Source organism: Nuphar pumila, chromosome 13 (genome assembly GCF_984573655.1).
Source record: "Nuphar pumila chromosome 13, dmNupPumi1.hap1.1, whole genome shotgun sequence".
NCBI classification, from domain to species: Eukaryota; Viridiplantae; Streptophyta; class Magnoliopsida; order Nymphaeales; family Nymphaeaceae; genus Nuphar; species Nuphar pumila.
The window spans coordinates 10,007,636-10,033,990 of NC_143261.1; the positions used below are offsets into that span (position 1 = coordinate 10,007,636).

A 26,355-nucleotide genomic window follows, 5' to 3' on the forward strand; every position below is an offset into this window, starting at 1 on the left:
TGGGAGCGAATTCACTTTGAAACATGCTTGGACATGTGAGACACATACAGTTGCTCGTTTTGTCACCAATCAATCAAATCAATAAAAAGGATTGTCCTTGAGAGCAGATCAAGTGATCTGCCAAATCAATTTGGCATCCTCACCGTCCACAATGTACACAAAGACCATGAGGTCAGCAATGGACAGTGAAGATAAATCACTTTCTTAAAGTGATTTGACAGATCACCTCTGCTCTGGATAACCAAGATGTGAAAAATGAAAGACCCAATTGACCATGTGCCCAAAACGGGCTCTGTGGACAAGTATCACACCCCCATCTACCTAACAGACAATGTAGGGCACACAAGGGAGGAAAGGTTTTTTTTGACATGTCCAATATGACCATGTACCCTAATCAAACAAAGGTCTGATCATACTTCTTTACATGCAGGACACAACAGAGAGATACCCTCATACCCAATATGACCATGCACTTTAACCAAGCAAAGGCTGGCAAGGATCATAACAGCCCCCTTACCCTATACATGAGAGAGTCACAAAAGAAGAGAGAGAGAGAGAGAGAGAGAGAGACAACTGTGGAAGAATGATTGGAAGACAGAAATAAAATCACAAAAGATCACCATGATGATGATCACATGCATGGGAGCAGGTGGACTACGCTCACCGGCCAAACCGACGCCGGTGCTAACGGTCACCGACAAACGCCGTCTAGCTATGAGGAAACGACGTTAATGGTGTGGTGATGTATTGAGGACTTTAGCTCTCATGATTGGTGGAGGGATTGACATTGGAGACCTCTAAGAATTCCAGGATCATTTCCTAAAATTAAAAAAAGAAAAAGAAAAAGAAAAGGTAAGAAAATAAGGAAAAAGTGGATCCGATCAAACGCAAAGTATCCAATCGATGGTGACACAACCTAGTGGTGTGAAGGGGGGGACCATCTGACGGTCACCATCTCTCCTCCACAAACGACAAAGTCCAGCTGTCCTTGCATTACCACGCTACCTTGCATGACACGTCATCAGCCCCTACCATCCCTATGTCATACGTACCTCCCCCCGTCTCCCACGAATGGTTATGTTCATGTATAGTATACATTGAATGTAGGGATGGCAGTGGACCGGGGCGGGGGACAAGGTCTCCACCCCTGCCCCGTTTCAAAATCCGAACCTCCATCCCCGCAACGGGGATGGATTTTAACCTCTACCCCTGCCTCCATCCCCGTTTCATGTCCTCTATCCCCGGTCCAAACGGGGCGAGGCCGGGTGGGGGCCCATTTTCCCTTAGTCTATAGTCATCCCTTAAAGGATTGGGGACGGGGCAGGGCGGGAAAAAGCATAAGTCCATCCCCGCACGGGGATAGATTTTAACCTTCATCCCTGCCTCCATCCCCATTTCATGCCCTTCATCCCCGGTCCAAACGGAGAGAGGCAGGGCGAAGCCCCATTGTCCCCCGGTCCACTGCCATCCCTAATTGAACGTACCAATGTATAGTGGGGGTGTATGTCCTTTCCTGTCTACCGTATCATACCATCTAGTTAGAAATCATACATTCCAGCTTTATCTAGTCAATCTAACATGCAGATGCATTCAGCATAGTTTGCTTGCTAGGAATTGCATATTGTATAGTGTCATTTCGATGTAAATACATGTTTTCACGATCAATTGCGAAAAGTTTTAGCGTATTGTGGTCTGGTGATTTTTAAGTACATAGAAAATATGTTCACATGGCACAATCGCGTGATTCAAGACATGTTTTCAAAAGCGAATGGCAGGTGAAATCACATCACACTGAAAGTGTGCCGCTGCACATGACCACTCTCCAACTCTGGGATACAACCTGTTGGCTGTGGTGGGTGGGGCAACAGCAAGATGGAGGGGATCAGGTGCAGCGGCACACTTTTGGTGTGCAATGTGATTGCACCTGATCTGCGGCCTTATCCACTTGACAAACTATGACTGATCTCTTTTATATTGCTGCATATATGTGCACTCAATAGGATATGTGCTTAGTCTATAAAACAAAGTTTTTCGCTGGATATAAGAGGAAAACAGCAATAACTTGCATCACCGCGTCGTGTCGCATTTCCATTGTATAGACGGAGTGCATAAGGATTAATTAACGCAGCCGAGTAACCGATAAGGGGTTAACTTGCATTGACTAGATAATTTGACATCAAATGACGGATTCAGTTTATGATAGCTTCATGATTGGTGTTGGGTTTGGGGTTAAGACAGCATCAATTGAAACGTAGGGTTCCCCCGGTGTTTCATTGTTAGCACAAACGTGAAAAGATCAGGTGCAATATGATTGCACAAATATTTGTGCATTAAACTCCTGATCACCCTCCATCTTGGAGACAGGGACTGTCAGGTGTGGGACCCAAGACTTGATGGAGGGCGATTGGGTGCTTAATGAACAATTTTTGTACAATCACATTGCACCCGATCCGGAGAGAGCTGAGTCAAGCCAGTGAGTGTTTCAAAAAGAAAAAAATTCTTAAAACTTTGATTTGGACGGGGGATAATCTTGTAAACTCCAAATTTATAGAAAGCTTAAAAGCGTACCAAACCCACCATAACATTATTCCGAGAATCTCCAACCAGACTTAGTTTAACCATGGTCAAACTGGGGGGAGAGAGAGAGAGAGAAGTGTAACGATGATAATGAGGATGAAGGCATCTCTTGTACCCTTCCTGCACTCTCTGCTCTCTGTTCCAGACTTTTTTTGTTTGCTGCACTAGAATTAAATAAATTATTTCTCTCTCTCTCTCTCTCTCTCTCTCTCTCTCTCTCTCTCGATTTAGCTCTCTGTGTTTGTTTGTGTTCGGTTAGCCGTTTGTTGAAGCCCATCAAATACCTGCAAAGCAGGTAGCAGAAGCACCACCCCAATTAATTCACTCATCTATTTTCAAGTGCGTATCAGGTCAGAGCAAGCACTGCCGGTGCCAAATACCATGAACGAACTATTTTTTCAGCCGTTCATTTTGAAAACATTAGATGTCGTTCATGAAAAAAATGTGGGACCCATCTAATAAGGCGCAGAATACATCCATGGTATTTGGGATGCCGTTCATCCCATGAATGAACGGCATCAGAGCAGAGCAGACAACGCACTCTCTTCCCTTTTTTCATGAACCTGTGTACATATTTTTCCTTGTACGTACACAAAGCACAGGCCCTCTGTGCCTATTTCTCCTGGCCCTCTAGAAAAGCAACCTCTCTCTCTCTCTCTCTCTCTCTCTCTCTCTCTCTCTCTCTTCCCGGATCCCCTGAAACCACAACATTAACCAGAAAACCGCATCTTCTGCAAACATCCCCACTCCCCCCTAGAAAACCCACCAAAAGAAATTTCCAATAAATCCTCCCCCTGTGGTCCTCACACCCCCTTACTCTGTCTCTCTCTCTTCATAACGCCCCGGAAGTGGGACTAAATACCATCTTCTTTCAGGAACCATAAAGACTCACTCCAATCTACCAAAAGGGTGGAGAGAGAGAGGGGGGGGCGGCTTGAAGATGCAGCAAGAGCAAGCACTAGGGATGGGGTTGATGAGTGGGAGGTTTGGAGGGGAGGAGATGTCGTCTGAGCAGCACCAACGGCAGCTGCTCAAGGCTGAGATTGTAGGGCACCCCCTCTACGAGCAGCTCCTCGAGGCACATGTAGCCTGCCTCAGAGTTGCCACCCCCATCGACCAACTCCCCCTCATCGACTCCCAACTGTCCCACACCCACCATCTCATCCACAACTACACCTCCATTCGATCCAACAGTCAGTTCCTCTCCCCCCAAGACAAGCAAGAGATGGATCATTTCTTGGTATACCTTCAACATTAAAATACTTTCATTAACTATTTTGCTTCTACTTCTTCATTTTTTGAGATCTCTTGTGGGTGTCATCTCTGATTTCTTATAGGCTCAGTACGTTTTGGTACTGTGTTCTTTCAAAGAACAACTACAACAACACGTACGAATCCACGCCGTTGAGGCCGTCCGAGCATGTCGAGAGATTGAACAATCGCTCCAAGCACTCACAGGTACCAGAAAAAAACTATCTTAGTCTCTTGTTCCTCTGATGTATTGCAGAAGATGATATCAAATGTTTATTCTCTTTCCCTTTTACTTTTTTTTGAACATCTTTCGTTTTGTGTATCAAAATTTGCTATTTGGAATTAGAGAAATTAAATGTTAGACGACATATTCATGCTTTAGATTTTGATGGAAGAAAGCCACAGGGATCATGTATTTGGTGTCATAGAACAGGCACAGAGATGACCAATAGCCATTTTTATCTTCTACGCCAGACTCTTATTAGAAGAAAAAAGGTGGGTTGAGTAGGGCCCATCATTAACTTTTTTTTAAGTACTAAGAATTGTTAGGTATGGGGAGTAAAGGGAAATAGATTAGATTAAACCTTCACCTGATTTTTCTGATTTCTTATGTGTCAAATATAGGAAGGGTGTAATCCAATACGCCCACCTTGCATAATTGTATTTCTTATTCTTTTGGGATATGGTCTCCAATAGTATTCTTTTTGTTGTGTTTGGTGAATCTCTTTCTGCTTTTTATCTACGCATTCCAATATATATATATATATATATATATATATATATATATATATATATATATATATATATATATATAACTACCACCATAGCTTCTTCTAACTGGAGGCCTTAAATGCGTTGAGTTTGGTACATGGGCTTGATTGAAGAAAAAGAAGTGATGTGTGGTGCACAAGAGTTGGTAGTTTGGGTGGTTGCACCGTGATTGAGTTTTTTTACCTTAAAGAAACTGGGGCAAGGGCATATACGAGGTCTGTTGATTTGTTTACATCGAAAACTACATCGGCCATATAAGAATATATTGGCCAAGCCGCCAAGTTACTACGTTGGAGGCAGTGACACAAAACTTTACTTTGTCATACTGAGAGAGAAACGTGCTACGGTATTTTAGTAGTACAATAAAACCTTTGGTACATTCAACTAGCTAAGCTGCCGTAATGGTTAGTTGGAAGCCTAACAAACGAGGTGGTACCACTATGAGAATGTACTTGTTAATAATTATATATATATATATATAGAGAGAGAGAGAGAGAGAGCATAGGATCCCATGCCGATAGGTGGGAGCCATGAATGCTTCATTTTGTGCCTAAACAGGATTATCTGATCTGCTCTTCTAGGATGAAACAGAGAGGGTACATGCCAAAACCAGGTTTTGTGCATGAGGTAACAGATTCTTGAGGGTTTTGGACCTATCGGAAGCAACAAGGAATATGACAAGAAAAAAGGATTGGCATCCCTCTGGAATAAAGCTTTGCACTACATGTAAAAGTTTTGTGTATACTTTACTTGTCTTTTCATAGGCTTTTCTGCACGAATACAAAGTTTGTGAAATATATTAGGGTTGGTTTCCCATGTATAAAAAATGATTTGGTCTTTAACATTGCATGCATTGGATTACGAGATACCAAGTTAATGCATTTTATGAGAATAACGGATGGAAGAGAATGCCGATAAATTTCTTTAAAAAAAAAAGAATGCTAATAAAGGCCTTCTTTGACCATAGATCTAAAAGCATATGAAGAAAAACTTCAAATGTCTGGTGGATGGGTTAGGTGCGAAGATTTAGGGCTAGGACAGTGGTTAAAGACCTTAATGGAACTGTTAGTCGTGTGAAGAAGAAACCAATTTCGGTATACATGTAGGACAAAAACATGGATCTGTGGTGTTCTAGATCGCAATTTGTAGAACCCTGAGTTAAGAGACCTTTTACCCACCCAACGGATGGTGGTGGAGGAAGCAGCAAAATCATGAAGAGTATGAAGATATGGACAGTCTTGTTTCACAAAAATTCTTTGTGCAAGGCATTGGAAATGTTCGATAGATTAACTTCTACAGAATCTGGAAAGCTAAACTGTCAAGCAATATTAGTGTGAGCTTGAGTAGTTTAGTAAATAGTTAATTGTAGAGAATTCAACGGCAGTCTTGGTATTTATGCTAATATGCAAGGGGTAGCATTGGAATGATAATTGTGATTACATTTATATGTATAGAAATCAAATGTGCATGTCTGGAGTTGTACGTGAAAGCAGTGAGAATGTGTGCAGTCAAAACTTTCTTTTGTAGACACTGGAGACATTGCTTCTTGAATCTATTAATAAAAATAAATGACGTTACAAATGATCAGCCCAAAGGTGGGAGCCAATCCGAGAGGTTGGGGTGGCGTCTTGCAACGGAAGATTCGCCTTCAATGGCTATCATTAAGAATAAATATGACTTGACCGGTCTGGTCATATCGTGGCATCAAGATCTTGGAAAAAAGGTTCTCTTATTTGGAAAGGATCACCAAAATTCCTCTAGTTTTTCTTGCAAAATATCAGCATCATGCAGAAGAACTCAGACATCTCATGGAATTTGTCAATGCAGGGCAAGTTCTCTACTGCCTCGTGCTACTCTGCATTATTGGATCTCGGGATGGATCTTCTCCCTAAGCAAACGATCTGGTGTAGAGGCCCTTCATCTAGGGTGAAGTTCATCGCATGTGTGTTGTTTGTGGGGAAGATCAACACCCATTGATAGATTGCAGAAAGTTGGAGTCCAACTCTCTAGAAAGTGTCTCCTTTGTTGTTGCGACTCGCAGACAAACAACCCACTTATTCTGGTTATGCAGTTTCTTTCAAGAACCATTCAAGCTTGTCTGGCCGGATTTGTCCATGCATATCACCCCTTCCTCATGCTTTTGCCTACTTATCTCGGGTCCGTTGGCTGTAGGGCTACCTAATAAGGCAGATACTTCTAACCCAGTTTGGACGAAGCGAAAGATATTTTGCTATCTTATTAGGTTCAGCCGCTACAGTCGTTCCGAATCCACATCAAATAGATGAAAATACAGGATCTGTATTGCTTGGTGGAGAGTGTGGGAGGAAAGTAACCATTGTGTGTTCAGGGATAAGGCTTCTGTCTTCCAGATACTTCAGATCATTCAGCGAGAGACCTAGCGGATGTGATCACGGTTGTGGCCGAATATTGATATGTCGTGGATCAGCTTTCAGAGTCGGACCAGACTTCTGAAGGACTTAAGAAATGTGTTTCTTGAACTCTTAAGTTCAGTCTTGAGGACAACTCGTCCTCTTCCCTGCTAAATGTCAAGATTTATGCACTGGGGTCATTAACATTAAGGGATAGCGGAGCGAGTTCAAAAGTCATCAAAATGGTTATAAAAATGTGTAGAGTGTGTATATATATATATATATATATATATATATATATATATATATATATATATATATATATATATATATATATATTAGAGAAATATGTAAACTGGTATGAACCAAAAATTTTATAGTTTTTTTGCAAATCTAACCCTGCATATGCATTTGGTATGGTTAATTTGCTTGGAATCGACTATTGAATCATCGTAATCGTGTCAAGAAATGTGATTTTTTTATGTTTGCATATTTATGAAAATTCTGAGTAGTTGGACGATCCAAGAGTCTGTTACTATAAAACCATGCATGTAGATAGCATCGGTGAAATTTTAGAAAAAAATAAAGCAAACTTATGAAAATCTCAGTTTATACTAGTTTACATATTTAGTTACCCTATATATATATATATATATATATATATATATATATATATATATATATATATATATATATATATATATATATATATATATATATATATATATATATATATACCCAAAAAAACTGGCAAAAACATTTATCCCCTGTTCAGACATGAGTGGAGCTTCCAACGATCTTACTACTGCTCATTCCAGTGGACTAACCGCTCTCCCTTCCATATGAACTAGACGCATTCTTTTTTTCCTCATCAGAATGCATAGGCTGTGCAATTCCTATTTATGATTGAGACTTTTCCTTTCTCTTTCGTGTCTCGAGCCTTACGTGTGTGCATTCAGAATGAAATTTTTCATGAAAAAGAGGGAGAACGTAAGCAATTAATAAAAGTACCATTCAATAATATTTCTCCACCTCTTGCTTCTCTTTGTTCAGTTGAGTCAGGTGTTGGTTTTTCTCCGATATAAATCTTTTAGCTAGGCTTCTAGATCAATTACTTATGACTTTTTAGTTGATTAATGGCCTCTCACGAATCTGACTTTTTTGCCATAGAAATTACAAAACTAAAAATGAAAATGAAATCTAGCAAGCTCAGATTATAGTTTAGTTTCCCTTCTAGTATTCTTCACATTGCACTAAAACTTACTATTCTTAATAGCCTCGTATATTAATTCAATGCTATACTAGAAGTGATTTAAGAGAAATTAGTCAATCATATCAAAATTTATGAGCTTAGAAGCATTGGTACATGGGGGAACTTCTAGTACTGCACCGACACTCGTGGCCAGGGGTAGATTGGGTTAACTCTATAGGGCCTTGCTGTTTCATTCTGATTAGCACCAACAGCAAACATGCCACATAAATAAATACTTTACGATATACTTGCTTAGGTAGTACTGTTTCTTTGTTGTCTTGCAGTGGGACAGGTGGAATACCATGCCACACACAAGACAAGGTATATATATACTCATGAAGGTCCTTCAAGGGACAGCTCACCATAGTGACAAACGTTTTTATAGGCAAAATCTCTCAAAAAATTGATTTTTTTTTATAAATCTTGCATTCTTTTCAGCAAAATCTCGGCAATAAATAAATAAATAATATAAAATTTATTTTTATAAGAAAATATTAATAAAAAATATTTAAAAATAAAAATACACGGTTTTTTCATGATAAATAGCTGTTTAAAACGTAACTATCATGTTTAAATCACGGTATTTATGTTTTTTCATAAATCTTGCGATATTTTGAAAATCCCTCAAAAAATTACCGTTTTAAACTTTCAGGCAATTTCTCATGATATTATTGTGAGATTTTAGTAAATCTCGCGATAATTGTCACTAAGCAGCTCACTCTGTGGCAAAATAGGAGGGCAGATCAGGTGCAATAACATTAAACATCTAAAGTATGCCGCTGCACCTGGCTGCCCTCCATCGCTAGGTACAACTTGCTGTGGGGCCCAACAGTGATATGGAGGGCAGCAGCACACTTTTGGTGTGCAAATGTAATTAATGCAACTGCTCCGCACTCGGCAAAATACTCCCCAAAAGGAATTGAGATCAGGTACAATGTAATTCAACACTTCAAGTGTGCAGCTGCACTGATCCACCCTTCCCTAGAAGTCAGGAATGGAAAAGAAAAATGACTGGGATGGAGAATCTTATTTATGCAATAATGAATGCTGTAGTATGGGCCCAGATTTGCCAGGCAATTTAAAGTAAGCTTCCACATTGCTTTTGGCATAGAGGAACGAGAAGACAATATGAGTACCTAAAATTTGGATAAATAAGTATGATTTGTTAAATCAAATAGATGTCAATGTGAGAGATTGGCTTATTGGGCAATGCATACTGCTTTTGTAGAAGACATATGCAGCTTCAATCACCTTAATAGGCTGTTAGAAGCCTCATAAAGTTGCTAGCAGGAGATGGTCAAACACTTGGACCACCCATGCGAGTTAGCATAGAAAACAGTCCTGGACCAGAGAGTGCCCTGCGAGTGCATCTCTATAGTGCCTCAATGCACCTTTAAATGCTAAACACACCAGGATATGTCTTATTACACCACAATGTGAAAATGGTACACACGCATTTTTCACAATAAGATAGGGAAACACTATCAACATAAAGGAAGATCTCACTGATTTTTAGACGTGGCGGTAAGCTCAACTATCTGAATTGTACTTGCAGAAGAAGAATCGGGAATGACCCAAATGAAGTACTTTTATATGCACCAATGATTCACAGACTACTAATCCTAACAACTAAATCACAAGTCATTATCATTTAAATTATTCTTGCACCATCTCACATAGGTATGCAAAAATGTGAAGTTTTGCAAAGAGTATAAAAATTTTCTTCATATCTCATTTTTCAATACTATTTTGTTTATATAGAGGTTACATAGGTTACCAAAATAAAAGAGATTATATAGTTTACATAAATAAAAGGAATTACAGTAAATCACGACTACAATGGATCACAAATCCTTAAGAGATCCGTTGAGATAAAACTTTCAGTTAGTTAAAACAATTTTCTTAAGTGAAGAAAATATGTTGAGATAAGATGATCTTATCCTAATCTCAACACTCCCCCTCAAACTGGAGAGTGCATATCCGAAACTCCCAATTTGTTTGTGAGACAAAAAAATTTATTCTTTTCTCAGAGCTTTGGTAAAAAGATCCTAATCTTTTGACTGCACATATCATGTTTGGATGACACCTTTGATTAGTTTTTCATGAATAAGATGATAGCCAATATCTATGCGCTTAGTCCTCTCATAAAAAAACATATTGACAACAATATGAATAGTTGCTTGATTATCGCACATAAGATCAACAAGCCACATCAGCTTCACATGAAGGTCTTTAAGAGAAACATCATCCATGTTATTTCATAAGTTGCATTTTTCATGGCCCGATACTCAGCTTCTGCATATGATCATGAAATTGTACTTTGCTTCTTGTTTTTTCATGAAATCAGACTTTTTCCCAAGAAAATATAATACCCAGTTACTGATTTTTTGGACTCTGGACATCTAGCCCAATCAGAGTCACAATAAGCTCTGACATGAAGATCAGACATAGTTGATAGCAGAATTCCTTGGCCCGAACCCTAGTTTAAATAACGTATCTCATGAAGTACAACCTCTAGATAAGGTTTTCTTGGCATATGCATAAACCTGCTTAGAATATGAATTGTGTACATACTATCATGATGTGTAATAGTTAGATATATTAAGCGCCCAACCAATCTTCTATATATGGAGGGATCTTTCAACTCTTCAGCATCAGAGGATGTCAGAGATAACTTCTGATCCATTAAAAAATCAACTAGCTTGGCTCCCAGCATACCTACTTCATCTAAGATATCCAAGGCATATTTTCTTTGAGTCAAATATATTTTAGACTTGAATCTAGATACTTTTATTCTAAAAAAATACTTTAACGGACCCAAATCCTTCATATGAAAGTTTTGATTTAGATAATTTTTTAACTTAGTGATAATTGCATTATCATTTTCTGCTATTACTAGATCATCCATACTAACCAAAAGAGCTATAAACACATTGTCCTTGCAAAACGTAAATAAAGAGTACTCAACTTTAAATTGAGAAAACTATATTGAGTCAAGGTGGTGAAAAGTTTTGAAAACCAATTTTTGAGCGTTTGTTTGATGCCATATAAGGATTTGTTGAGTTTGCATACCAAATTATCTCTTTGTTTGCCAATCCTTGGAGGTAATTCTATGTAAACATCTTCATCGAGAACCCCATGTAAGAAGGCATTGTGAACATTCATTTGATGGAGAGACCAGTTTTTAATGGCTGCGATAGCAAGAAGACGTCGAACCAAAACTAATTTTGCCACTAGCTCAAATGTCTCATGGTAATCTAATCCTTCTTATTGGGAGTATCCCTTTACCACAAGTCACACCTTGCATTGCTCAACAAAACCATCAGGGTTATATGTGACCTTAAATTCTCATTTACACCCAACAGGTTTCACTTTGTTTGGGAGAGAAGTGACAGACCAAGTGTTCTTCTCAGCTTGTATTTCCCTACTCATAGCATCATGCCAACAATCATCTTGAATAGCCTGATGGAATGAAGTGGGTTCATCTATAGCAAAGATGGCTAGAAGAAATTTTTGATGTGGTGCAGAAAACTTTTGGAAGGAGATACAATTGACTGAAAAAATGAGTACCTTTTGGTGCATTGGTCAAACTTTCGATTGGAGTAGGATCAAATTGAGCAACTGTATAAAAGAAGTCTCTTAACATGACAGAAGGACATTTTTCTTGAGGTAATCTTTGAATATTTGGTTCAATGTGAGATAATTGGGTACTATGGTTATTTAGGGGAATAGTGTATTCAGAAGTAGATGTTGGAGCAGAACGAATTTCAAGTTGATTATGATCTGTGGAGAGTTCATCCATGGATGCAGGGATTGGCAACACTTGAAATGCTCAAGAATCCGAAGTAAAAAAACTACATTTTTTATTATTGGTACTATTGGTTATGTGGACTCCTAACTCCAGTTATGGAACAAGAATGCAACGAATATATAATGGATGGTCTATAAAAACTGGAGATGGTTGACCTACTGCTCTTCAAATGGTAGTATTGCATTAGATACTATATTTCCCTTTTCTTTTTGTTCGTTAATTTCCTTTTTCAGGTATCTATCATAAAACTTGCCATATTATTAGAAAATAAGCTGGATAACTTTTTCAAGTTCCATTATAATGAAGCGGGTCCTTAGTATAACTTCTGCTACTATAACTGGAATTCGTGTGCATACCACTGTAGAGGTAAGTTCCTATAGACTACCGAACTAGATCTAGTCCGAAGTCAATGAAAATTGTTGTGCTAGGCATGGCTGATGTGAGCATTAGCTGCATAGATTATATATACCCATTATTACCGTCCCCCCCCCCTCTCTCTCACTATATATATATATATATATGTGTGTGTGTGTGTGTGTCTTTAGGAGACTGGGTAGGTGCACTAAATATGATGCTTACTGCCATATTCAATGGCACATGGTGGCTCATAATGTTGGAACGAGGTTGCCGGTGGTCCATGTCATGTCCACTCTAGCGCCTAACCTTTCTTCCTTTGAGCACTTAACTGCATCCAATTCCAGCCTAAATCTATTAATAATGATGTTCATATGAATGTTCCTTTCGAGAGCAGCTGTTACCATGTGCATTCATATTGGTCAACGTGCCACTTTCACAACCCAATGGGATATGTCTAGAGTAGTTTTCAAGCACACTAGTTTTTTTTTTTCATGCATAACATGCAATCCAAAGCACCAGTTACTTAGAGAGAGAGAGAGAAGAGGGGGTTCGCACCCATAGATGCCAGTTTGGCGTGAGAATATGCTGAGATGGTAATCACACCAAGAGTTTTTGTTTAGAAGAACCAAAGAAGTGTCCAAAACAGGAAAAAGACTCTCTTTCACATTTTTTTCTTACTCCTCGGCAAGACTTAAGGGGCGTTTGCGCGTGGCACCCTCTTCCGCTCTTTTCTTTTTTGCGGAAAAAGAATCCGGCCACCCCCCACGAGAACTCTTGTCGTTGAAAGTGGGGGGCTTCTCGTGGATTTTGGGCTCTTTTTTTGCGAGGAAAAGGAGTGCCCAGTTTGTTTGGTCATGGTGGCGCCCGCAAAAATGCATCCCATCGATGAGTTTCAGCAGAAAAAGCCCCAGTTTCAGTGACATGCAAACGCCCCCTTAATGAGACCCTGAAACCCTATTCGTCGGCACGAGTTGGCTGTTATACAACTAGTTATTAACGAGGGTGCAGATTTAGTTGGCTCATAGGTGAAATGTTCTGGAGAAGGCCTTCATTCAGTGGCTGTGAATTCGTACAACCTCATTATGAGGGATGTGTAGCCCATCATTACTGCTGCTTGAGACCCCAGTCACCGATATGGGTGATATTTTTTATTTGCCAACAATTTTCATTACATTCGATAGAATCTTATAGATCCAAAAAAATGGTAGAATAAATTCTCAGAAATTAAAGTTATTAAAGTTTCAATATTTTTCCTTTTTACTCCGTCTAATCTTTTTTCTCTGAAAGGTATCTACTATTTTTTTTTCACGAGACGTCAATGAAAAACTGTTTAAGAATAAAGGGTGGAAGCTAAGAAATACCATTGGAGATAATTTTGAAAATCCATAGGGTGAGAAAAATTCAATTTCCACCGCTATGCCTGCCTGCACCGTCCATTCCAAGCATGTTGAAGATGCTTTTCGTGATTTGGCATTGTATTGTAGTGCAATTGGTGTTCCTTGATATTTTACATTTCAAAACTATATTCGACTTACTAAAATGTGCAATTTATACATTGTTCTGCTATTGAACATGGAGTGCAATTAAGAGAATAGATTAAAATCTTACACACAATTATGCATGGAACCTGGAGTTTTCCTCGCTTCAGCGAGGGTTCCTCGTCATAAAAAAATAACTTCAAGTTTAGTTTTTTTTAGAGAAAAGGCAAGTTTTTATTCATGTAATATAGCAATTATACTTCAAGTTTAATTTGTCTCCAATAAAGACCAAAGTAGATAATACATTCCCTAAACCTTTGCCTTCAGCTTGTTTATTCTCTTGTGAGCTAAGTTCAACATTGAGCTAGCAAAATCGTGCTGAGAAATAATCTATTTACGTCTATAAGGGATCCTATACCGAACCATCAAACGATATGGATCAATCTAGAAATGAAGAAAGGTCTAGCAGATAAACATCAGGGAATGAGGAAAAGATTGAGAAAGATTATGATCTTTGCAAGATCAGGAAAGATAACAATCAACGGAGATTCAATGGAAATCCAAATGTACTTGATGTAGTCTTTATCAAAGAAATACAATTCTCTCTCTCTCTCTCTCTCTCTCTCTCTCTCTCTCTCTCTCTCTCTCTCTATATATATATATATATATATATATATATATATATATATATATATATATATATATATATATATATATATATATATATATATATATATATATATGTCCTGAGAAACAGATTTCTGAAAGGCGCTTTGTCTGTATTATTAACTTGCACAATGGCTTGGACATGGGGTATTTTGACCATTGAGCTTGATGTGATGATATCAATGTTTATCCTCATATTGATTGTTAAATACATGTTTTTCAAGCTCAAATACAATAACAACTAATAATATATAGAAAAGTTATGCTTGTTGAGAATAAATTAAACTTGAATAAGAGTCTTCTAGAATTATTGAGTATGTACAAGCTTCTAAGAGTCTTCTAGAATTATTGAGTATGTACAAGTTTCTAAGAGTCTTCTAGAGTTATTAAATAGGTACAAGTTTCTAAGAATCTTTTGGAGTCTCAATACATCTAGAAAGGTCTTAATAGTGCTATAAAAGCCTAGTCTAAGAGTCATTGTATGCATCAAAGTGTGAAGAGCCTTTTTGAGTAAAAGTATTAGAAGTCATTCTCCATAATTGTTCTCAACTTTTCTCTCCATTCTCTATTTTATTCCCTTCAAATTGGTATCAGAGCTTTGTTCGATTAAAATGAGCAACTCTATTCCTCTTCCTTTCGTCCCTCAATTAGCCAAAGAAAATTACGGCAATTGGAATATCCAAATGAAAGCTATTCTTGGATCTCAAGAATTGTGGGAGATAGTCGAAAAAGGCTATGTTGAAGTTGAAAATGAAGAAGAAATGTCACAGGCTCAAAGAGAGAGTCTAAAAGCGTCAAGAAAGAAAGATAAGAAAGCTCTTGTGGTAATCTACCAAGGAGTAACCTCAAATGAAGTCGCTTTTGAGAAGATTGCGTGTGCTACTTCCTCAAAGCAAGCATGGGAGATTTTGGAAAGTTCATTTAAAGGAGGTGAAAAGGTAAAAAGGGTCAGTTTGCAAACTCTTCGAGGTGAGTTTGAATGTTTGCACAAAACGGAGTCAGAATCAGTTTCTGATTATTGTTCACGAGTATTATCTATAGTTAACCAATTAAAAAGAAATGGTGAAACTATGGATGATGTTCGTGTTATTGAGAAAATTCTTCGTTCTTTGGATTCAAAATTTGACTGCATTGTGGTAGCCATTGAAGAATCAAAGAACTTGAATTCCATGACCATTGATGAACTTACGGGCTCGTTGCAAGCTCATGAAGAAAGGCTAATCAAAAAGAAGAAAGAAGTAGTTTTGGATCAAGCACTCCAGTCGAAATTGTCTCTAAATGAGAAGGAGAATTTCAAAAATCAAAGAGGTCGAGGACGTGGTCGTGGAAGAAGTGAAAGCTTTAGAGGAAGAGCCTCATATGCTCGTGGAAGAGGCAATTATTCAAGCAAGGAGAATGACTTGAATCAAAATCAAAATTTCAAAAGCTCGCAAAGAGGAAGAGGTCGTGGAAATCAAAGAGGGAGAGGCCGTAGCTATTTTGAATGCTATAATTGCCACAAACCTGGTCATATGGCAAGTGAATGCTGGTACAAGGAGAAAGAAAGGCATGATGCTCGTTTGGTGTATGAAAACAAAAACCAAGAACAAAATCATGACACTTTGTTGCTTGTGTCTCATGGTGGAGGTCTTGATGATGTCTGGTACATAGACAGTGGTGCTAGCAAACATATGACAGGTAACAAAATTTTATTTTCTAAGTTGTTTGAATCTAATTATGGTGAAGTTAAAGTAGGAGATGGAAAGGCTTACAAAATTAGTGGTGTTGGTGAAATGGAGTTCAAAACAAAATCAGGAAAAATTGAGAAAATGTCTGAAATTTATTTCGTTCCTGGTTTAAAAAATAATTTGCTCAGTGTGGGGCATCTTTTGAAGAAGGGATATGACATTCATTTTCATGACATGGCTTGCTACTTGTCAAGGAAAAAGCAAATTATTGCAAGAGTTGGAGTTGCTTCAAATAATCTCTTTTCACTCACTCTTCAAAATAAAAATTTGTCTTGTTTTACAAGTATTGATAATAGAGTTTCTAATCTATGGCATGATAGATATGGACACTTGAATTATGGAAATTTAAAGCTTCTCTCAAAGAAGATGATGGTCAAAGGCTTGCCTCAAATTGATCATCCTGATGAAGTTTGTGAAGCATGCCAACTCGGAAAGCAACACAGAAATCCATTTCCTCCTCAATCATCATGGCGTGCAACAAGACCTTTGGAGCTTATTTATTTAGATCTTTGTGGTCCGATGACGGTGACATCTTTGGGAGATAATCGTTATTTTATCTCTTTCATTGATGATTACTCACGAAAAGTTTGGGTGTATTGTGTCAAAGAAAAATCTGAAGCTTTTCAGAAATTCAAAGACTTCAAGGCGGAAGTTGAAACATTTACTAGGCTGAAAATCAATACTTTGCGGACTGACCGCAGAGGTGAATATTTTTCAAATGAGTTTGAAAAATATTGCAAGGACAATGGTATTCGACATGAAATGACAGTCCGACATACACCACAGCAAAATGGTGTATGTGAAAGAAAGAATCGGACAATTATGGAGATGGCGCGATGCATTCTTAAGAAGAAGAAGTTGTCAAGAAGATTTTGGGCAGAAGCTGTTTCTTGTGCAGTTTATCTTATTAACAGATCACCAACAAGAAGCTTGGAAAATTGCACACCACATGAAGCATGGTATGGTTCAAAGCCTAGTGTTCACCATCTTAAGGTATTCGGGAGCGTGGCTTATGCTCATGTTCCAGATGCTATGAGAAACAAGTTGGATGATAAATCAGAGAAGTGTATTTTCATAGGCTACAGCGAAAGAAGCAAGGCTTACAAGCTGTACAACCCGGTGACAAAGAAGATTGTGATCAGTCGAGATGTTCGATTTGATGAAAATTCCATATTTGAAGACTTAGAGGCAGAAAAGGAAAATTTGCCTATCTTTCCTTTTGAGATTAAAGAAGAAGAGAATGGTCTAGCATTTGAAAATAATGAAAATGGTGCCCAAGCAGGAAATTCTCCTGCTTCCCCAAGTACTTCATCAAGCAGCCCTATAAAAAAAATGAGAAGCATCCAAGAATTATATGATGTCACAGAAGAAATTAGTCAAAATGATGCCATATTTTTTGCCTTCTTTGCAGGTAAAGATCCAATTTCTTTTGATGATGCATGTCAAGAAGAAAAATGGAGGAGAGTCATGAAAGAAGAAATTGTTTCAATTGAAAACAATGATACATGGGAGCTTACAGATTTACCACCACACAAAAGCTCTATTGGAGTAAAGTGGGTGTACAAGACAAAAATGAATCCAGATGGCTCTATCAACAAGCACAAGGCAAGGCTGGTAGCAAAAGGGTACAAGCAAAAAGAAGGAGAAGATTTTACAGAGGTATTTGCTCCTGTTTCAAGACTTGAGACTGTTCGTTTAATTATTTCTCTTGCTGCTCAGAATAATTGGAAGCTTTTTCAAATGGACGTGAAATCTGCGTTCTTGAATGGAGTTCTTAATGAAGAAGTCTATATTGACCAACCACCTGGGTTTGTTAAGGAAGGAGAAGAGAATAAAGTGTAAAAGTTGAAGAAAGCTTTGTACGGGTTGAAGCAATCACCCAGAGCATGGTACAGCCGCATCAATTCATATTTTGAAAAATGTGGATTTCAGAAATGTCCATATGAGCATACTCTCTACATCAAAGCCAATTCAGCAGGAAGATTCATTGTTATAAGTCTTTATGTTGATGATCTAATTTTCACAGGGAATGATATGCAGATGTTGAATGAGTTTAAGAACTCAATGATGGCAGAGTTTGAGATGACAGATTTGGGTGAATTGCATCATTTTCTTGGTATTGAAGTTTATCAAACCAAGAAAGGAATTTTTATTTCACAGAAGAGCTATGCAAAAGAGATCTTGAAGAAGTTCAAGATGGAGAATGCTAATCCAGTTTCGACTCCATGCATTTCAGGTTTGAAGCTATCTAAAGAAGTTGAAGGAAAACTTGTCAATTCCACTATGTTTAGAAGTTTGGTTGGAAATCTAATGTATCTCACATCCACAAGGCCTGACATTATGTATGATGTCAGTTTGGTGAGTAGATTCATGGATAAGCCATATTCAAATCATTGGGAAGTTGCAAAAAGAATTCTAAGATATGTGAAAGGAACTATCGATTATGGAATTCTTTATGAAACTAATGTTGCAGTCAACCTTATTGGTTATACTGATAGTGACTTAGCAGGGAGTGTTGATGATAGCAGAAGTACTTCAGGTTATATATTTAATCTTGGAAGTGGAGCAATTTCGTGGAGCTCAAAGAAACAACAAATTGTTGCGCTTTCTACTACGGAAGCAGAATATATTGCTGCATCTTTTGCAGGTTGTCAGTTAATCTGGTTGCGTGGAATTTTGGAGAGTTTGAAGCAGAAGCAAAATAAGCCAACAACTCTTTTCTGTGACAACTCAACTATCTCAGTTGCGAAAGATCCAGTTCTTCATGGAAGGACCAAACACATTCGGATTCGGTATCATTTTCTGAGGGAACTTGTGAATGAAGGTGATGTTCATGTGGAGTACTGCAGAACGGAAGATCAGATGGCAGATATTTTCACAAAGCCACTTAGTGGACAAGTCTTCAAGAGAAATGTAGAAAGATTGGGCGTAAGGAGCAAGTTTAATTTAGAAGAGGCATTGTTGAGAATAAATTAAACTTGAATAAGAGTCTTCTAGAATTATTGAGTATGTACAAGCTTCTAAGAGTCTTCTAGAATTATTGAGTATGTACAAGTTTCTAAGAGTCTTCTAGAGTTATTAAATAGGTACAAGTTTCTAAGAGTCTCTTCTAGAATTATTGAGTATGTACAAGTTTCTAAGAGTCTTCTAGAGTTATTAAATAGGTACAAGTTTTTAAGAATCTTTTGGAGTCTCAATACATCTAGAAAGGTCTTAATAGTGCTATAAAAGCCTAGTCTAAGAGTCATTGTATGCATCAAAGTGTGAAGATCCTTTTTGAGTAAAAGTATTAGAAGTCATTCTCCATAATTGTTCTCAACTTTTTTCTCTATTCTCTATTTTATTCCCTTCAATGCTCGATTCCATTCCATGCCCATGATAAGCCATACCAGAATTTTTGGTTATGCTCCTCATTGAATTACTCATCACTGATCTCTAGTTTTATGTTATTTTTTGGCCAATTGTTCAGTTAAAAGTGATAAGCTAGACCTACATGCATATCTGTTTTGTTGCCTCCTTTTATATTTTTTCTTTTTAATTTTTGGCGTATGTCAGGATATTCATGCTTGACAGTGAAATATTAAGATGATTTGTCAAGGTTCACAAGTTTCATGCTATATGTCATGCAGATTAGAGAAATCTACGTGATTGTCAAATTCTTCTATTAACAGTTAGTGATCATATATAATTTCTCCTGAAAATATTAATGGCCACAAATGTCATGTTTTAGTGAACCTTCACTTAGAACCACTGCACCACTTGCTGTAGGAGTAACTCTTGGTGAAGGGACAGGAGCAACAATGTCAGATGATGAAGATGAAATGCAGCTAGACTATTCTCTAGTTGCTAGTGCAGATGGACAAGATCTAATGGGATTTGGTCCACTGCTCCCAACAGAATCTGAGCGATCCCTGATGGAGAAGGTTAGACAAGAGTTGAAGATTGAGCTGAAAGAGGTGATGTTCTTTCAACAGTTACTATTGTATGAAATTGATGTGCATTTTTCGTAAAGGATTTACTGCCTTTTGCTTTTAGCCTTTTCAGTCTCAAACTATGTCACACGGATACTCTATGTTGACCCCTGCATCGTGTATTCGTGTCCCTTATATACTAGTCACATTGAAAACTTCATAAACGTGGTTGTATCCCCGTATCCGCAGCCGTGTCCATGTGACATAAGTATCCTCTAATGTACTGATACTGGTAGCTAAAGAAACCATAGTAATTTCAGATCTCCAAGTGCTATGGCATATTAGCTATCCTTCTGTTGGTCGTTACACTAGCATTTTAAAGCGGAAGCTCTTGTATCCTGCAGGGCTTTAAGTCAAGGATTGAGGATGTAAGAGAAGAGATATTGAGGAAGAGGAGAGCGGGAAAATTGCCCGGTGATACAACTTCTGTGTTAAAACAGTGGTGGCAGCAGCACTCCAAATGGCCTTATCCAACTGTAAGTAACTGCTGCTTAGAGTTCAGAAGGATCTTATTAGTTGCATATTATCATAACATCCAATAGTCATAACTTCACCTGCAATCTCTTTTTTACCCTTTTTCTTTGATATTCCTTATAACATGGGCATGAAAAGCAAAAGAATGCAAAATATCATAGAAAACATTTAATCAGGTAGAAAATTATCGAGCCATGAACACAATCATATATATGTCTGATATTTTTGTGGTGATTGTTACTTGGGTCAAAATGCTGAGAGGAACATAATTGCAACTATTGTATTGTATGGTTCGGTTTAAATTCAGATGATACCATCCTATAGGTGTCTGCCACCTCTTCCCAAAAATATAAAAGGTTTTAGTATGACTAGTGGAACCTATGGCCTCTTTTGGATTCTTTTCAGCTTAATCTTGGTGATTGAAGAGAAGTATCTATGAACATAGATTAGGCTAAATCTTGGGTATTGGTGCTGCACAAACGTGCTCATCAAGCACTTATCAGAGAAGAAAAAACAACACTTGCTCATGACATGGTCTTATTTAAAACATACACAAAAAGGCAATAGTTTGGCACAGTTCTGAATATAAGATTTGCCGATAACAGCTGATATGTATATGCTTGCAGGAGGATGACAAGGCAAAACTAGTAGAGGAGACTGGGTTGCAGTTGAAGCAGATCAACAATTGGTTCATAAACCAGAGAAAGCGTAATTGGCACAGCAACTCGCAACCGATGACAACGTTGAAATCCAAGCGTAAGAAGGTTGGGGCGGTTCAACCTGTTCTCCTACACAACCCCTAAGTGACGAGATCTATGGCATTTACTCTTGCAACCTAGAACAGAGAACGCTAATACTTGGCCTCATGCTCCTCGCCATATAAAAATTAACATTCTAAGCAAACGTGGAAGCAACCTCCAATTATGTGAGCCAAAACATACGTGTAGCCTCATCTATATGACCAAGTGAACTATGTACCCTGATAGAATTAACCACTGTGGCATTTAAGTGATGTTTTTGAACAACCTATAGCAACAGAGAGATGGTTCATAGCTGAGAAGGATCCTCACTCTCACCATGGTGAGATATGTAACAGATAATGAATAGAATTTTAACTTGCCACATGTTTCCTGGTGCTGCATTTTTGTTCTTTTGCAACTACATTTTTTTCAGGCACACTAATGGAAAGCAAGCTCAAACATGCTCTGCGACTCCTTTTGCCATAATTTTTGGGAATTCGGGCAGTACTAACAGTTTGCCTTTGCATATTGTTTATGATTTTTTGGGGGGGTTAATGAAGAGAAAGCATCGTTACCGTTCAGACATTCTGTTACGGGCCACCTAAGAAGTGCCACAAGACCATGGTCCTACTTCCGTGTTTGCATAATAAAACTTCATGATTTCTCACACTAGGAATAGTTTTCCCTAAGGGTGCCACAAGATTCAAACTTCATTTTTAGAGAGAAACTCTCCCCAAAACAGTGGAAAAGTTGGGTGAGTTTCTCCCAATGTTTGATGGAGGTGTTGAGGATAAGCATCGTTAGTCATGACGGGTCCCACCAGAATGGTAACCTTCCATATTGTTGAAGATCCCCTAACGTCTCACTACTGAAGATAATGGTAACCTCCTATACATCCGCATGGATGACCAACATCTACCAGAATGGCCACAACGGCTCCCTTCTATTTCGGTGCTTTCCTGTTATATGGTGTAGGTGATATAGTTTTCCTATTTTGGAGCTATGGTTGTTGTGTATATAAACCCCATCAAGGGCGTGTATTATTTCATGAAAGCACTACAAGAAAATTGCTAATTAGCGACGGAAATTTGCGACAGAGTTTTTTCGTCGCAAATTTACGATGGATTAGCGAGAAAAAACTATTTGTCGCTAACATTCGAAATATTTGCAAATGTAGCGACAAAAATATTTTCCTCGCTAAATCCGCCGCTACTTAGCGATGGATTAGCGACAAAATTTTCCCGTCACAAAAACACTACAAAAAAATACTAATTAGCGACGGAATTAGCAAGGAAATTTTTTCGTCACTAATCCGTCGCTAAATAGCGACGGATTAGCGACGGAAAAATTCCCTCGCTAATTTTCGATTTAAACTGTCCAACTTGAGGCGTGAAATTTTCCCTCCCTCTGTTTTTTCCTCCCCACGTTTGATTTAAACTACCCTTCCTCTGACAACGCACAACGGCCCCCTGAGCTGTGACACTAGCGTAGACCCTCCTAGCATCATCATCCTCCCACTACCTCTCCCCCCGCGCCGTCTTCCTCCTCCCGGCGGTGCTTCTCGCCTGTCTCCACCGCGTCCCGCCTCTCCCTCGCCTGAGGCCCTCCGAGCGTGACTGGCGTCGGCCCCCAGACCGTCCTCCTTCTCCCGCTACCTCTCCCTCGTGTCGTCCTCCTCCTCCCGACGATGCCCCTCGTTACTCTCCACCGCCCGTCCCGCCTCTCCCTCACCGGATCCCATCTCCACTACGACCCCAAAAAGCTCACAGTCGGCCAATCGATGCCACTCCTCTACCCCTCCCGCGCATCCACTCCTTCGTCGATAGTTTATTTCGTGAAGCGGGCGCTGGAGGTCCTCTGGTCGTCGACACGGAGCTTGTCGGTCTCCTTCCAAGGGGAGTCGTTCTCCCACGCCTGATCGGCTGCCTGCAGCTGCCCGCGTCCCTTCTCCCGCCGTGATTGGCTCACTGCGGAAGCATGTCATGACGCCAGAACACGCCGGTTCTGTGCAAAAAAAATTGCTCCCTGCCGGAGAACGCGCCGACAGAGAGCATTTTTTTTAAAAATTTAATGACGGATTAGCAACGGATATTATCCATCGCTAATTTAAAATAGCGAAGGACTCGTGATGGATCATGTCCGTCGCTAATCCATCGTAAATCAACGATGGATAAGTTCTGTCACTACTTAGCGTCAAAAAATTCGCGATGAAAGTTATTCATTGCTAATCCGACGCTAATCCATCACTAAACGGTTTAGCGATGGATTATCGTCATATTAGCGACAGATTTAGGTCGTCGCTAATCCACAGGTTTCTTGTAATGAAGCTTATAATGAGATTCGGTAGGAGTTCTCGTGGATGTAGGCTGATATCAGTTGAACCACGTACATGATTCAGTTCTCATGTGTTACTTCTACACTCTCTCTTACGCTTTCATGGTATCAGAGCATGATCCTCTCGACCAGACTTAACGTTGCTACAACTAACCCCGCTCCCTGTCAATAGCGAACCAAAATCGTGAAGGTTCATCAACGAATACAGAGGCTCTTGCTTAGAGAATCATCATCCATGAACAAGTAACTCCTAATCTCAGAATCACCATCAGCCTGCTGAATGGCTTCAACTACTTGCTATGGTTGAAACCCGCAACATTATACTTGAGCAGCAGATCGAAACTTGGCTTCGTAAACGGCAAGAAGATCAAACCAGAAATTACCGATCCCAAGTATGAGGAATGGGAATCTGATGATCATCTAGTCATGTCCTGGCTCTTTAGCTCCATGGAACCCAAAATCGCAAATGGGTTTTTATTCCTTGAATCAGCCGAAGACATTTGGAGAGCCACCATAGAGCTCTACGGGAAACAATACAACATAGCTCGGATGTACCAGCTCACCAAAGAAATTTGTGACGCAAAAAAACCAAGCAACGCCCCCTTCAGCGAGTTCTTGGGTCACATCCGGAGCCTGTGGGACGAGCTAGACTCATACCAGGTCACCACCAACGAGCCCAGAGACGCAGCCAAACTGAAAGAGCAAGAGTGCATCTTTCATATCCTCGGCGCGCTTGGACCCGAATACGAAGGTCTAAGGAGTCAGATTCTTATGACCTGCGACCTCCCATCCTTGAATTCTGTCTGTGTCACCATAATGCGAGAGGAGGCCCACCGCAAAGTCATGAATCTGATAGGCGATACAGAAGAAGCCAAAGACGGCCCAGAAAAATCTGCCTTCTACTCCGATCACAGAGGCTCCAAGCCTCGCTCCAAATACGGGGAGTTGAACGGCAACAATAGCGACAACAACTGGGACAAGGGAAAAAGGCTCAGATGTTCTCACTGCAAAAAACCAGACCATTCGCATGAGACATGTTGGTTCATTCATGGCAAACCGGAACATATGTGAGGAAAGGCCGAGCCTAACCCAAGCGGACCTCGCACGACTCAGGCCCACACTGCTGGAACCCCACTGACTGTCGAAACTATGGATGAACTTCTCAAAGGGCTCGGACTTCACAAGCCAAGCACGCAAGAGAAGGAGAAGACCGCAGGAATGACTATCGTCTCTTCCGATCCCAACGCCTCCAGCGGGACAGGTACACACTCTCTACTTACCTCCATAAACAACCAAACATGGATTGTTGACTCCGGGGCTACTCACCATATGATGAAGGACTTAAGAAACGTGCAATTGAGGCACCAAGGGGATAAAGAATCTATCACCACTGCCAGCGGGTCACTTATGACCCTCAAGGGAATCAGTGACACTAGATTCTTTGGCTCCAAAACTACCAGCCAGATCCTATACGTCCCATCCCTGACAGCCAATCTTCTATCTGTGTCCACCATCACAGAAGAACTTAATTGCAGGCTCATATTTTCCAAAACTAACGTTGAGTTTCAGAATCTGACTATGGGGAAGACGATTGGTAAAGGATGATAGGTCAACGGGCTCTATTAGATCCACTAAGGGCTAGGGGCAATGATGAGTAGAGTCGATAAAGGGAGACACTGGCATCATAGACTCGGACACCTGTCAAACCGGGTGTTTAGAGCCCTATTCCTCGAACTTTCATTTGATATTAATACTTGTGAAGTGTGTCGATACACAAAACTTACACGCATACACTACCCTATTTCTGTAAGCACTTCCACAAATGCTTTTGATTTAGTTCATTCTGATGTATGGGGCCCAGCACCAGAAAATTCTATTTGGGACTATAAATACTATGTCTCGTTCATAGACGATTTCTCAATGGCCACTTGGATATACTTCTTGAAATCTAAAGACTAAGTCTACCAGAATTTTAAAATCTTTTCTCAAATGGTGGAGACTCAATTCGGCCAGAAAATTAAAACCCTTCAGACAGACAACAACGGGGAATACAAAAACCGAGCCTTCGATGAATTTTGCAAACAGCAAGGCATAGATCACCAGACCACCTGTGTGGATACTCCGCAACAGAACGGGGTAGCTGAAAGGAAAAATCGTCATCTCCTCGAAGTAACAAGGGCAATTATGTTCCAAACTAACGTGCCAAAAAGATTCTGGAGCGATGCTATAGCCACTGTCTGCTACCTAATCAACAGGACTCCCAGCAAAAGACTCTAGGGTGACTCTCCCTAGGAAAGGCTGAAAGGGAAGAAGACACAGGTAAAGCATCTTCGAACATTCGGGTGCACGACATACGTCTGGATATCCCCTCACAACCGAGATAAACTCAGCAGAAGAGCGACCAAATGTTTATTCCTGGGTTACTCTTCCTCTAAGAAGAGGTACAAGTGTTATGACTGCAACACACAAAAACTCTATATATCCCAAGACGTCAGTTTCGATGAAGAACAACCCTACTTCCTTTCCAAAGAGCTTGATGCCAGCAATCAGGGTGAGCCAATCACTCCATCGCCAAGT

General features: G+C 39.5%; 1 protein-coding gene across 1 annotated transcript; it reads left to right on the forward strand.

Moving 5' to 3' along the window:
• The first annotated feature begins 3,386 nt into the window (after nucleotides 1–3,386).
• Nucleotides 3,387–21,839, forward strand: LOC149817716 (homeobox protein HD1-like). Its single transcript, XM_089984454.1, has 5 exons — nucleotides 3,387–3,817; nucleotides 3,915–4,035; nucleotides 20,028–20,215; nucleotides 20,575–20,706; nucleotides 21,331–21,839. The coding sequence occupies exons 1-5, from the start codon at nucleotides 3,518–3,520 to the stop codon at nucleotides 21,505–21,507; spliced, it is 918 nt and encodes a 305-aa protein (XP_089840580.1). The 5' UTR covers nucleotides 3,387–3,517; the 3' UTR covers nucleotides 21,508–21,839.
• Nucleotides 21,840–26,355: the final 4,516 nt, after the last annotated feature.